Genomic DNA, 15539 nt, shown 5'->3' with positions numbered 1-15539 from the left:
GAACAATTCTGTGGACAATGGCATATGTGCACTAATAGAATCTTAGATATACAGAATGTTAGCGCTGAAAAAGACCTTAAAAGTCATTTATTTCAACTCCTACATTTCACAACTGAAAAAACTAACACCTAGAGATTCACAGACTCTCCAAGGTGACACAGGCCTTTGCCATCAACTTATTTTATATTCTCCCAATTTCTGGTTCTCCCTACCTCCTATGTATTTATTTTTCCTATGGAGAGGGGTAAGGGCAATGCCCATAATCCCAGCTTGGCTTTTGTCTGAACCCCACGGAGGATGCTAAATGAGTTCATCAACCAGAGAATATGATGTGTGGTATGAGTCTCCTCTGCATGATGCTGAGTGACCAGTGTGTAAGTAAGTGCTCCCCGGGGGCACTTAACCACCCATGTGGCGATTCAAAATTCCCTTCATACACATCCCACTAGCAGATGGTCCTGCTATACCTCTAAATATGTGAAACCATTGGCCTTCTGCATTATAAACCGTACCAGTCAATTACAGAAAGTTATTAGACAGTTTGAGCTATCATCAATTACATCCAATTTGAAAATTGCAGATTAGGATTATGACTGGGTTTCCTGTCTACCAATTCAACGTCAGCAGTTTTAATATTTATAGCTTTTAGTTTTGCTTTGTTTTACTTTTAAAGACTCAGTTTGCACAGCATCCCAGGACAGATTCTAACAGTCAAATACCATGAATCAGGCTGCCTCAATTTAGCAACTAAGCAGGCAACAATCGAAAGAGCAAAAATGCTTTTAATAAAAAATAAATACCCAAAGTCCAACCTTATAGTCCTTTGAAATATGCTGTCTACGTGTTTACTAATGTATTTAACATTTAATAGTGTATTGAAATAAATCAAAGCAAATAAACTGTATATATATATAGAGAGAGAGAGAGAGAGAGACAGACAGAGAGAAAGAGAGAGAGAGAGAGAGAGAGAGAGAGAGAGAGAGAGAGAGAGAAATTTATGGTTGGACACAAACTATGTCCAAAAGTTATTCATAATTTACATTTTTATTTTATATGTTTCTCTTTATAAAATTGTAATGAAAGATGCAAAAATATAGCTTTTTTAATGGATAGATTAAACTAAAATATAATTTACGTGATTATTTAGTAATGAAGAAGGAACTAAGTAAGCAATCGCTTACTTAGTCTACTAATCTTTGGAAAAAAGAAAATTATTGAGGGCTCAATAATAAGATTATATAAATGAAATGGATTAAAAAATATTTCAGAAAGACATCATTAAGCATTTAGTGAGCAAATCAGCAAACAGATTACCCACATCTTGATCTTAAAAAATAAAAAAAGTATACTATTTTCCACAACTGCTACAAAACTAAACTGCAATAATATCCTCCTTCACAAAAGCCATCTGGTAATGAATTTCATGAATGTCAGCAGAGTAGTCGGGTTTGTTCATGAATGGACAGAGGAAGGGGGGTACTGACTATCCTGGGGTGGTAACGGCTGCTATGAGAGCTGTGGAGTTCGCCAGAGACACAGAGTATGCCAAAACTGAGAAAAGACGCTAAAGAAAGAAAATTTACGGTAAAGAATACAATGGTAGACAGTATGTTGATAAGATCCAAACAACCTTCCAGTTCTAGAATCCGAGGAGAACACTTCACCTTGGACAAACGTAGGAACAAAGGATTTAAGTCTAAGAAATTCCTAGGTAGCAGGTAAGGGGAATAACCTGGGATCTTGCTGACACAGACGGGATCAAAAGGAAACATAAGGTGACTAGATTGGAAGGTAGGCCACAGTCACAAATTTTGTTTGAAGATTTGTCTGATACCTACAAGGAAGACCTTGAGACTGTGTTTCTGCAGTCTCCATGAAATTGCGGGGACGAGGGCAGCGGGGGAGGGGGAGAGAGCCTAGGAGTCAGAAGAAAGGCCATTAAAAAAAGAGCTCAGAAAGGACCTAGGAACTGAAATTGCTGCCATTGAAATTTTTAAATATTGCTGGAAGGGACAAAAATTTCAGACTTTCCAGCAAAAGAGGCTATCTATCATTTACAAGTAGTGATTCGTTTTCTCAATAGAATATACGTAGTTGGTATCTCCAATAAACTTTTGATAAAACATTTTTCTCACTTACTGCGTCATAAGGTTACAAGTGGTGTTTCTCAAATGGCTAGCATGGAATCCTAGCAACTGAAAGCATAAACCTTTTTGCTATCTCGATCTTCCCTTTCTCTCTCTCTCTCTCTCTCACCCCACCACCAGCTCGCCACAACCACCAGCACCACCACCACACCACATCACTAAATTGCTGGTTATTTCTATGGCTGATAACACATACGGGGTTCTGAGAACACTGGTGGTTTGTTTTCTTTTCCTTAGTGTTATTGTGGGGGAAACAATCATACTAAGATTGCAAACAGCTGCAACGGCCACTTTTGGTTGATATTTTGTGTATGCATATCTAATAAATTTTGGAACTGTGGGACATGACTGTAACACTTCATGGGTCTTGACAGTTTTCTATTTTCCTCTGAGGTTGATGTAAAAGAAAGATGCCATGAAATTGCTAAGGACCCAAGGTCTAAGAAGGAAATTAAAAGGCATCTCCTTGGAACACTCTGGCTATAGAAACTGAAATTTTTTCAGAGACATATAAAGAAAACCTAAATCAACAGGCAAAAAATGTCATTGGTTTGGAAACAGAAAACAACTGCTCAGATGTTGAAAGGAAATAATGGAAATTCAGAAAGGAAAAGTATCAACTTTAAGACCGGGTCTTCATCTTGAAATCAAGACAGGAACTGAAGAAAAAGAAAGGAGAATAAAGAAATTTATATATAGCAATATAATTGGCCATACGTGAAGTTGAGAAGGAATGGAACCAACTCTGAACCAAACGAAGTTTTGACAACTCAATTAAATCGATGTGAAAATTTCCAACATAGGCTGATTCAAAAGGTAAATGGTAAAAAGTGGTGAGAGAAAGAGTTGTTGGTGCTTCCACTGACTAGCCTTTTAGAACCTATCATCAACCCTAAGTTGGGTTGGGGCCATCCAGTCAAAGGGGCCACGACACCCCCAAAGGCAGACAACATAAGTGAGCTCACCAGGGCTTTCACAGAGGAATCAGGCCAGAATTCAACGACTGCATTTTCCTGGCATGCATCTTCATCGGAGACCTCACTAGATAGGAGATCCTCACTATGATCATCAGGTATATCTTCAACTTCCTTCACTTATACAATAAATTTAGATTAAGCATGGTATTAACAAGTGTTTACAAGTTAGGAATACAGAAGCAAACAGGCAACGGCCCTACTCTCGTGGAGCTTGCATACTGAAGGGAAAGAAAACCAGAGTCAACATGGTTTTAGATCTTGGTAGGTATGATGAAGAAGAAAAAGGTTAAAGGGCAGAGAACATTCGGGTGATTTTTTACAGTAGAGTAGCATTGGGAAGAATTTCTGAAGAGGTGATTTGAGTGGAGACCTGCAGGAATTCAGGGCATAATAACAGGGGAAGGCTGTTATAAGCAAGTACAAAGACTCTGAGCCAGAACCCAGCTTGATGTGTACAGAGAGACAAGATGGCTGGCATGCATGGAGTACAATAAGCAAGGGTGGGAATGGTAGAAAGTGAAGTAGGTGAGGCATGCAAGGGTCAGACCATTAGGCTTTGATAGAAGCAGTAGGGAATCTTCATTTGATTTTACGTGCATTGGAAAACAGTAAAGGGCTTGGAGCAGAGGAATGGTATGGTCTAATTTACTTTGAAAGGGACACTCTTAGTAGAGATGTGGGACAAGAGTAGAAACAGAAGGAACATATAGAAGATTACTGCCAATTTCCAGGCCAGTGACGGTGGTGACTTGGTCTTCGGTGATAAGCTATGAAGTAGAGAGAAATAATCAAATAATCAAATAATCAAAGGTAAAGCCAACAGAAGTTTTTATGAATACATGAGAAAAACAGGTATCTAGGATGATTTCCAGGTCTGAGGCCTGAGAAACAAAATGAATAATGGTGTCCTTCAACTCTACATAGCTTTTATTTTCCTATTATTGTCTTGTGACAAAACTATCTATGCTGGTATATCCACTCTGTAAAACAGTTTGCCAATTTCTTAAAAGAAAAACTAAACATGTACTTACCACATGTCCCAGTAATCACATTGCTGGGTATTTATATTAAAGAACTGAGCACTTACATCCAAACAAGAAACCTATACATGAAAGTCCATAGCTGTTTTTTTCATAATAGCCCAAAACTGGAAATAACCAAAATGTCCTTCAACAGAAGGATGGTTAAACAGTGGTATATCCAAACCATAAAATGCTACTCAGAAATCAAAAGGAACAAATTATTGATAATACTCACAACTTAGATCTCAAGGGGATTATGCCGAGTGGGAAAAAATAATTTCAAAAGATCACAAATTGTATGATTCCATTAATATAACATTCTCAAAATCAAAAAATTATAGAGATAAAGAACAATCAATAGTTACCAGGGGTTGCAGATGCTTGGAGGAAGGCTTGGGGGTGACTATAGAGCAGTAACATGAGGGACATCCTTATGGTGATTAAACAATTCTGTATCGTGATTTCAGTGGTAGTTACAGCAATCTACACATGTGCTAGAATACCACAGAACTGTACACACGTTTTCCCAATGTCAGTGTTGGTCTGGTACTAGTTTTATAAGATGCATCCATGGGAGGAAACAAGGTGAAGAGCACAAAGGCCCTCTCTATACTATCTTTACAACTTCTAATGAATCTATAACTTGAAAATACATTTTTTAAAAAAAATCTAACCATGCTCAAGTGTAAGGAAAAATACATTATATAAATATTAAAAGTTATTAAAAGTATAGCAATCAATACTACGTCTGACAAAATGGTGTCTTCTGAATTTATAAAGCATCTTTTTGCTACTACATCTTATCATTTTGGTGTGTAGGCAACAGTTTAATTAATCATCAGGATCAAACAGCACTTGGAATTCTCACTCTCCCTCTTTTACCTTTAACCAGCAAATAAAACCTGTGAGTTCTTGTTTCTGTGCTTACTAGTACAAAGGAGTAGAGAGGGACAGAAGCTACCTAACTGCTAACATCGGTGCTCCAATAGCTTTCAGACATTCTGAACTCTGAAAACTACTTTGCCGAAACCCAAGATACTGACCCATCATGGGCCAACCAATACTCCTGGACTCTAACATCTTTCCCATCAGTGTCAAAATGTAAACTTCTGCAATATGGAACTTTAAAAATGGTGGCTTAGACCCAAAACCAATGACTGTGAGCAAAAGACTTGACAGATGCTATTAACACTAATCCTATCTCCAGTCCAATGATCTTAAGGTTCCTGTAGGTATCACATCTAGGTTAGAATAAATCAAGTCAACTTGGAGGCATGGATGGTGATGAAGTCTCCCTAAGATCTTTCATAAAAGCTTCTTTGGTATTTATTTCCTTAGTGTTCTGGGCTTCTGAGAGTATCCAGTCTCAGTCTGAGTGTAGAACTCGGGGTCTCGGGCTCCTTGAGAGAACATTCTACTCCCAAGAACACCCTCAAGGCATTTAGTCCTCAGATATGCATGTTAAATGCTAGGCACTCTTGTCTTTGTTAAATAGGCTTATATTTACTAATCTTTAGAGTCTCTCAAACAGGCATGCATCCATTGCAGAATGTGTGTAATGGAGATTAGATTGATAAATGGTTTTTTACTAGTCTTAATTATAAAAACCTGCATAGAACTGTATCCTGAATTTTAATTCAGGAATTTGATTATTAGGTAAAATATTTTCTAAACTATGCATCTCACAACAGATCTGTCTGCTTTTCTGGAATTTAATGTAACTGCCAACAAAACTTATGGAATGTGCCAGATGCTGGCTGTCTAGATGCTGGTGTCCCTTGGAAAGAGCTCTGCCAGATACAACACTGTGAACAGAATTAAATCACAGAGTTCCTATTCTGACGTTTGTAGCACTCTTTCCACACTGTATTAAATGCGTTAATACATTCTAAAAAGTAAAATATATTATTTTGCATTTTTATTTTCTAAAGATGAATAAAAATTAAACCAATGCAATGATATGGATTGAGCACCTTTCTGAAGACAAAGTAGTTATATTTTAATCCTGCCAGAGCTTGGAGCCTGGATAACTGCCAACAACAATCATTTGTAATAAAGAAAAATAAATAAAATTTTAAAATCCAAGATACTTACAGCCAACCATCATCATGGCCACCGAAAACATCTTCTCCACGTCTGTGGTAGGAGCTATATTTCCAAATCCTATGGTTGTAAGGCTTGTCATGGTAAAGTAGAGAGAGGACACATACAGTGAATCCTTGCTGGGTCCTCCTTCCCATATCCCTGCACTGGTATTGTATCGATACGGAGTCCCAATGCTCAAGGCCAGCTGGTAGAGCCAACTGTCTATTTGGATGGTGTTCGTGACTTCATCGATGACCTCGTAGTCCCCAATGCTGTACCATATGCAAGCCAGCCAGTGGGCGACCAGCCCAAACACACATACCAGGAGCACAAGGACCGCTGCTCCATACTCCAGGTAATGGTCCAATTTCCTAGCAACACGGCCCAGGCGCAAGAGACGCACCACTTTTAAGGAACTGAAGAGACTGCTGATTCCCTGAAAAAAGAAATGACAAAATGTTTTCAGAAAAGAAAAGGCTAGGGAAACAGGACAATGGCTCACCTTTGTGAACTTGATCATCCGTTTATATACTAGGAACTTGTACATAATAGAGCTCTGACTTTGTCAACAAAGAAAGCTGCTGAAACTATAAAGAAACTTTTTTTAATGCAGATTCCTTCTTGCTCAGAAATTAGATATTTCTGAATTATTAGACAAAACAACTTTTCATTAGCTAAGGAAGACCTAATTTATTTTCATAAGGGGAGTATAAATAGCACAGAGAAAAACCAAAGGAGAAAATTGTTCAAATGAAATATATATACAGCCTATACAAATAAGGTGGTGAGTTTAGACCTTTTATTTCTTCTCCTATAAAACTTTTCTTCTAAAAGATTGATTTTTTTTTCTTACTTTATAATAGCTATGAACAGTAGAACGTCTGAAAAAAGAATTCTAATCTTGCAGGCAAGCAAACAGGAAATACTTCTGTACACACAGAGAGAACAGACAAATGTCATTGTTGGTTCTACGACTTCCTGCCACAGTCATGATAAGCCCTAAATTTTCAGAGGTCTGAAACAGGGAAGAGTTAAAACTTCAATGGGTACACAACCTTATCATCCTCTAGCAACAGTCGTAGAAAAGAATATCATAGGGAATAGCAGCAAAAAATAAATCATATTTTGTTGAGAAGCTTAAAATGTAGCATTAACCAAATGGAAATATAACATAGACGATCTTCAATCAATGAAGATCTCATAGTTACTTTTTTGGAAGCATCTGATAAGCCACCTGAGAAGATAGGATAAATGCATTCCTGATGCAGGGACGGAAGAGAGAGCATGATCAGGGGAAGAGAGAGCATGATCGGGGAAACCCCTCATCTGAAGGATGAGACTTGAAGGAAGCACCTCCAAGTCTCATGGAGTCCATGACTTCCTTAATGCTAATTTTCTCTCCCACAAGGGAGACAATGAATCTAACATAATTATGCTGAGCTGGATTCTGACTAACACAGAGGAACTGGTTAAGGTAGTGGAACAGACGTAACTCTGTCAGACTCTAATTATGGTATCATAAAGTTCTTGACAGTTAAATCTTTAAAAAGGTTAAAAATGGTAAGATTTCTTTCTTCTTTATGGCTGCGTAATACTCCATTGTATAGATGTACATTTGGTATAATATGCTCTATATGATTGAAATGTATCAAAATAAAATGTTGAGAGAGAGAGAGAGAGCGAGAACAAAGAGAAGTAGAAATCAGAGACCTTATAGATATGAAAGAGTAGCAGAAGCATCTTGACAGTTTTTTGTGTTTGTTTTTTTTCCTAACCTTGATATCCTTAAGCCTGGCTCTATTTTAATTCCCGCTCTCAAATGTTGTGGTATAAATGCAGCCTTAAAGTAAATTCTCATTTCACTTGAACACTTGAGGAGAAAAAAAGGTACTGAACTTTAGGCAGATCAAAAGAGTGGCAAAATAAAACTCAGAAGATGAACTGGCATAATTCAATGACATGAGATGTTGAGAGGTAAGAAGATTCAAAAGAGTTTGGAAGCCCTAAAAAATGATACTATGTAATCATGAACAAGAAAGACAAAAGTGTTTACTGAGAACTTCTATAAGCTAGAGTCTGAGTTGGGCCCTTGACGACATTAAGATAAATGTGTCTTGCTTCTGCTCTAAAGAAACCCACGAAAATGCATGAAATGCATGAAAAACTCAAACAGGGTTAAATTTAAAATACAAACAGTGTGGCCATAGATGCTTTTCTCTAGTCAATTTGTAAAGGCACTATGGTACTTTTGTTTAAATACTACAAAGAAAAGTCATTCCTACCTGAATTATTTTCTCTAAAAAACAAAACAAAGGAAAAACATAGAGCAATCTTTATCTCCAGTCAAACTACAAACCAGTCACAACTCTCAATTGGAACATGAAGAATGAGGACCTACTAGAATTAGGCCTCAATGGTGGAAGGACACTCTCCTTCAATCTCTGATGTAGGCACATTTCTCCAAAAGGAGGTGGTCTACCCTGAGGGACACCTGCTCTGGACTCCACTTAATGAAAAAGCACATTTTCTATGGCCATGTCCAACACTAGTTACATATTACAAAATATTCTGAAAGCACTGTAAACTCTTTCTGCCATGGGTTATATGACTTTCTCCTAGGTTTTAGCCACCTCCTCAAATGACATTTCTTTCAATATCATTTTCTAGGGATCCCCGTGCTCCATGCTTCGATTATGTGTTAGGATTCTCTTCACGATTACCCTCAGCCCTTTCCTGGATTTAATGCATATCCATGTTTCAAATGACTTCTATAAATGGATGATTGACAAGTCCACTTCTTAGCACAAACCCGTCTCCTGAGTTCCTGATACAGAAACGAAATGCCTGCTATACATTTCCATTTATATGTCCCATAGGGGTTCAAAAGGTAATAGGTCCCAAAAGGAATCCTCCTCTTCTCCTGAGTCAGTGCTCTGTATCCTACTCTGTGCACATCATTATCTGCCCACTCCCTCAGACCTGGAGCTGAGCCTCTTCCCGCTGATTATCAAGTCCTGAGAACCACTCAACATGCTCGAGTAAGTGCTCACGTAAGTGCTCAATGTATATCTACTTTTAAAATCTCTCAAAAACTTTCCCTTCTTTCCCATTTCCAAGGTCACACCTTACTCATGATTTCATGTTTTTTCTGACATGTGTAACAAGAATAGCCTCTCCACTGGCCACCCTACCTCTACTCTCACTCCCTTTAATTTGCAGATCACACTGTACAGGCTTCTAGCCTGGTGTTTTTTTAAATCACATCAATCTAATCATGTGCCTTTCTGATCTAAAAATCTTTAATGCTATTGGATTCAGTATAACTCTCTACTATGACATGCAAAGCCATTCAGGACCTGGTACCTGCCCAACTAGTCAGCATTTTTCCCATCCATTCCTCCTCATGCTCTCTGCTACTACCACGCTCAGTTACGTGTAGTTCCTAGAGTGCCCATTCTGTTTCATACCACACTACTAGGTGTTCCCTCTTCTTAGACGGTCTGTCCCTCCCACACTCTTGGTGGCTAGGAACTGACTTATGTTTATGACAAACACCCTTTCCTCCACGCGCATTTCTCTGACATCTCCCCACTTCCCCACTTCCCCACCCATCTTCATTGTCACACCCTCACCCTGTCTCAGACTGTAAGAGATAGGTGGCCTTCCTTTGTGTTATCATACACCCTTTGCACACCTATAACAATTATCATAATAACACTTTATTACAGAGACTTTATTATAAGTCTCTGTATACATGACATCCCAGGAAACTAAACCTTTTAATGAATATGTGTAGTATCAATTACAAAGCTTGGCATACGGTAATACGTTAAGCAGTCAATGCATTAAATAAATAAATGAAAAAAAAACTGCAACACAAGCAAATGTGGATGAAGTGCCTTCGGGGGGGTCTTAGCTAATAATAAACTTGATGCAATTTAACAGTAAAATACAGGCAACAAAACAGTCAATGCAACTTTGAGTTGCATTAATAAAGGGATGTCATCAAGTATAAAAGAGAAATTCTCCTTAATTTCTCCACTGACCAGACCATAGATATAGGTGACACATAAAATATATTCAGAAAAGAATGCTAAAAAAGAACTCAAAAATATACCCTATTAGGCGACATCAAAGAAAATGGAGACTGGGATAGGGCATTACAACTGTATTCAAACACACAGGGCATTAAGCTCATTCTCTATAACCCTAAGGGAGGGAGCCTGAATCATAGTTGGAGCTACAGGGACAAAAGAAAGCAACAAAAATTTCAACAAGCCTATACATATACTTTTATGTAGTAAACCAATCAGAAAGCAAGATTATTCTCTGCTACTTGGAAGACAGACAAGGTGATAACAATATTGAACACTTATTGCATGCCAGGTACTGTTCTAAGTGCTTGATGTGTATTAACTAATTTAAACTTCAAAACAATCCTAGGCAGTAGGTATCATTATTAAAACATAGCCCAGAAAGGTCAAGTAATTTGACTAAGTTCATGCAGCTAGAAGAGGAGGTGGCAAGATTCAAATTCAGGGAGTGTCGCTTCAGACCCCTTGTTCCTCATCATTTCACTATCTGACCTCACTCTGAAACTCACTCGACCTAGAGCGTAAGGTATAATTTAACTAAGCCCATTCATACCAGCAATGTGGGCTTAAACATGGGCATTTGATACATGACTGAATAAAGGAGAGGAAATACTTATCCCCACCCAGGCACAGCAGTGTTCTATGGAGGCCCTAGGACTCTATAGTCTGCAGTTCTCTAAATGGACCGAGTCATTTCATTCTCACAATAGCAGGACTCTTATCCCTATTGTTCATGAGGACACTGAAGGTCAGACAGGTTAAATAACTTGCCCAAAGTCACACAGCTAGGACAGAGTGGAAGCATCACTCAGGCCTAGTCCCTCAGCTTCTTAGTGCATTTTCCATGACAACCAACTGCACTACTGTGGCTTTGCAGAGCAACAGTGCACCAGTCAAACCAAACCCCTTCTCGCTCCCAAACATGACCTCAAACTTTCGCCTTTGAATGTGCCCAGTGTTCCCTTCATCTGCTAATAAAATCAGCAGATTTTCAAAATGAATAATACACAAATAAGTAAGTTTGCTTTATTTGGAAAGCTCTGTTTTTTACTATCTTATTCTCCATTGTTTTGTGTTAAAGAGAACTCACTGCAATAATCACAATCAAAACTCAAAGCGAATGACTGGGTTTTAAAATGGAATGAAATACTTAAAACTTGAAGTAATCCAAATGTTCATCTCCAGTATAGTGGATAAATAAATTATCACACATTCACTCAATGGAATACTACTCAAAAATAGATATGAACAGATGAGAACAACATACAATAACAAGAATGAATCTGAGAAGCATCATGTTGAGCAAAAGCGACCAGACACAAAGGAGTATATACAGTATGATCTCATTTATAAAAAGCTTAAAAACAAGTGGAACTCCTCTACAGAATTAGAAGTCAAGACAGGGGCTCCCTTTGATGGGGGAGGGGTGGTGACTATGAGGGGGATGGGGTCTCTGGCAACATTCTGTTTCTTTTTTTTTTAAATAACCAAAATCTTTATTTTTGTATAAATGTGATTCAAATGTGTCCACCACTAAGTTTTTAAAAAGAAAATATGCTATAAATAAGCAAACTACATGTTCACTGATATGTGTATGGACTCCCTAGATATCGCGGGCTTAATTACAGACCACTCACAGCAATATATTTTTAGTAGAAAGTGTATCATGATGTGAAGCCATTTTAGTTCTTGCACATACATGTTGCACTTCCGGCTGATGACACGGAAAGATTCTCAGCATTACACTGTTAGGCTAGGCTGCACCCACCCCTTTAAATGGCATCAATATCAATGTCATCGTCCTTGTTATCAGACTTCACAGCTTCAACTTTCGGTACACTGGCAGTCTTCAAATACACTATGTCAATGTTCTCATCTTCATCATCTTCTTCACCACCGGAAGATTCCTCTTCTGCTTCCTTCAACCACTTTATAAATGGTTCTGCTTTGACACGAATCTCTTTGGCAAGTTCTTTTGAGACATAGTTCTTAGAAGCCTTTTCCGACCAGCTGATGATGACCTCTTCTTCCAGAAGGTCAGCGTCATACATCTTCTTCCAGGTATGTGGAATCTTGGAGAGAAGCTGGGCCTGATGCACTGCTACCACAAAGTCTAAACCATGAAGAAGGTACCATTGAACTTTTTTGTTGTTGTGAAAAAAACTGTAGAAAATGGTGCCTGTATTTCTTAATCTGTTCTCTAATCTTTTCATTAAAAAGAACTTCAGTCAAAACAAGATGGCCCATAGCTTTTACATCCAGTCTTTCTGCTTCAGCAACAATTTGTCAGATGAGTAATACCCTCTTCCTTCTTTTTCTTAACAAAATTAAACAGGATATTGACCCGCTCTTCAACAGTCATTTCCAAATCATCACTGAGTGTCAGTACTTTTGCGTGGTCACTGATTTCGTCCATTCTGCACCTTTGAGCTTCATCAGTTGTATCCTCCCCGCCAATCATCATCCTTCTCTTCTTTCACAGCATGGGGAGGACTGATTTCATTTGGTGGCGATGGTGGTGGTGTCTCACTGCTGGACATGGAAACATTTTCCTTGTCTTTGCCCTTTCTAGTTTTCTTTTCCTTTCCTTTCTTTCCTGTACCAGTGTCACTATTCTCAGGTGGATTTTTGAGAATGAATGTGCCGAGTTTATGATGTGTGTCAAGCATACCTCGATAACCACAGGCTTTGCAAGAATCACCTATTGTTTCCTTCTTTGGATTGACATGCAGCTCTGTTTCAGGATTCTCACACTCACAACAGAGAATAAACTTTTTAATGAATCCATCCAATAGGTCTTGCAGCTTATTCATCTCATGAGATCCACTGACAATGTAACGATCATTCTTAACATCAAACTGGGTCTATTCTCCCAGTTCACAACCAAAATATTTGGTGGGATACGTTGGAGGCCGATTAAACACCTTTGCAACGTCAACCATGTTGACTATAACTGTCTTGATTCCATTTCCTTTGCCCTCAACCTTGGCAATCAGATGGGGCATCTTGTAGCGATAGAACTAGTCTGACACGCGGCAGCTGACATTGACATTTTGGCTTATTACTGGCTTTATCAATAAGATGAAGAGATCTTTGATTGCAACTTTTTGGTATCTTCTGTCTCTGGAATGTTCTTGCTGTGACTCAACATTCTGTTTCTTAATATGGCTAGTAAGTAATCGGTGTATTTACTTTGTGAAATCTCTTTGAGATCCACTTTTAAGACTGATGTCATTTTCTTTAAGTATGCTATGCTTAAACATAAAAACTAATGTTATGGAAAACTCAATAGCCGCTGCTATGTTGTTAGGTTAACATTTCACCACAATACCTAATTCAGATTCATGATTTCTTCTGCATGATGTGATTTGGGGAGGGGGCTTTATATTCAATATTGTAAGGAAAGTAAGAGATTTTCCTTATTTTATGACTCACCCTTATAACCTTGAGATTGGGTCATAAACTATATTTAATTCCTTGGTGGGAATTTTTATTTCACCCATAAGGTAATACTAGGCACTTTTACGTGCCAATCCTCAAAAATGCCCTCCTTGAGTAACTACCACCTTTTTCACAGCAACTTCGTGATTTTGTACTTCCCCCCAGTTTTACCTGCTCATTCATTTTCTGCTTCGTTTCACTCCCCACTTTCCAGTCCTTCTTTTCCCTCCTCGCACTCCAGTGGCTTTCTGCCTCTTTCTCAACCTCTGAGCTCTAAGCACACAAATCCCTAGGTTCCCCCTGATGGAAGATAATAGCAAACACATCAAATGCAGAACACAGCGGGGTTAATGGAGAGCTTTCAGTCATCAGCCTTCCACTTTTCTAGCCAATTTCCTTACATGACAAGCCCCTCAGGCCATAGTAGCATAAGGAACAATATCCAGGGGACATCTCTGTGTTACTAACTCTTCAAGACTTTTTCTGGATTCCCACTCTAAAGAGACGCAAAACGTTATCAGCATAACAATAATATCTTTCAATGATAAAACCACTTAAAATATAAATCAATTCTCTCATTTGATTAACACTAATGAACTCAGCTAATATTCTTTCCTACCTTCTTCTCTTCTTGATTTATAAACAGAAAAGGGTTGTCTAAGGATATATGACAATTAAGTGGGGGTGATAGTGCAGAAATACAGACTTGTAATATCCAGTTACATGTAGAGTTTCACCTACATCTTGCATTCTCACACAGACAACGTTATAGTAGATTAAAATATATATATATATATAGTAGATTGAAATATATATATATATATATTTGATGATGATGATATATATATATAAATATGATATATTTGATATATATATATATAAATGATGATATATTTATATATATATAAAATAACTGTGGTTATTTCTCTTCCTATATAATATCCTTTGGCAATGTGACTTTGCAATTCTACCATTAAGAGATACTAGAAGGTCTCTTTCCCCAACCCTTGAGTACGGGCTGGACGTAGGATTTGCTTTGGCCTACAGAATGTGGTCAAAGTAACACTGTGCCAGCTCTAAGCCTAGAGCTCAAAAGGTACAGCACCTCTACTCATGGTCTTGGAACCCTGCTCAGTCACCATGCAGAGAAGACCTACTAGGCTTTTGGATGATGAGAGACCAGAGGAGATCCCTCTGAGTCATCCATTTGAGTCATCCCAGACTACTCAGCCACTAACCAACGCAGCAACCTATCACAGATTCATGGGTAAACTTAGTAGAGGTAAGACAAACCTAGCCCAAGTTAGCAGAACCCCAGTTAAGCCACAGACTCATGCGTTAAAGAAATAGTGGTTGTTATTAGCCACAAAATTTTGGAGTAGTTTGTTATACAGGGAAAAATATCTAATTGATATAAATCTGGGGAAAGCACATATGTTATGTGCTTAGGTGCACAGAATTTCATTCTTGGTATGACTTAAGACTAGGGCTTAAACGTTTCAGAGACTTCCCCTAGCTACACTTATCCTCAAGTTAAGACCCTTGTTTTATAGTATAAATAACTAGTCCAAGAAATGCTGAGGGAATGAATGAAGCAGCAGTTAGTGCATTGAATCAGAGAAAGTCTGAAATGGCCATGATGGACCATGGGCTAGTGAAAGTTACAAAGATTCAGGAATGGCAGCCAAAAGATAAAGCCAAGAGATAAAGAAAAAGAGAAGGAAAGAATTCAGTCAGTAGAGAGAAAACAGAAAAGTATATTGACAGAACGAA

The 15539-nt window shown here is 38.2% G+C and overlaps 1 protein-coding gene across 2 annotated transcripts in view; it reads right to left on the bottom strand.

Moving 5' to 3' along the window:
* The window catches only part of KCNH5 (potassium voltage-gated channel subfamily H member 5), a 281080-nt gene that overhangs the window by 202593 nt on the left and 62948 nt on the right, over positions 1-15539 (bottom strand). For both annotated transcript variants that reach the window (XM_033109621.1, XM_033109620.1), the window contains exon 7: positions 6241-6667. In XM_033109621.1, coding sequence (XP_032965512.1) covers positions 6241-6667 — 427 coding nt within the window. The remainder of the gene's footprint in view (positions 1-6240; positions 6668-15539) is intronic.

The sequence above is a fragment of the Rhinolophus ferrumequinum genome, chromosome 6 (assembly GCF_004115265.2).
Source record: "Rhinolophus ferrumequinum isolate MPI-CBG mRhiFer1 chromosome 6, mRhiFer1_v1.p, whole genome shotgun sequence".
In the NCBI taxonomy this organism is placed as follows: Eukaryota; Metazoa; Chordata; class Mammalia; order Chiroptera; family Rhinolophidae; genus Rhinolophus; species Rhinolophus ferrumequinum.
Note: the sequence above shows the minus strand (reverse complement) of the source record. Positions and strands in the feature narration are given on the sequence as shown.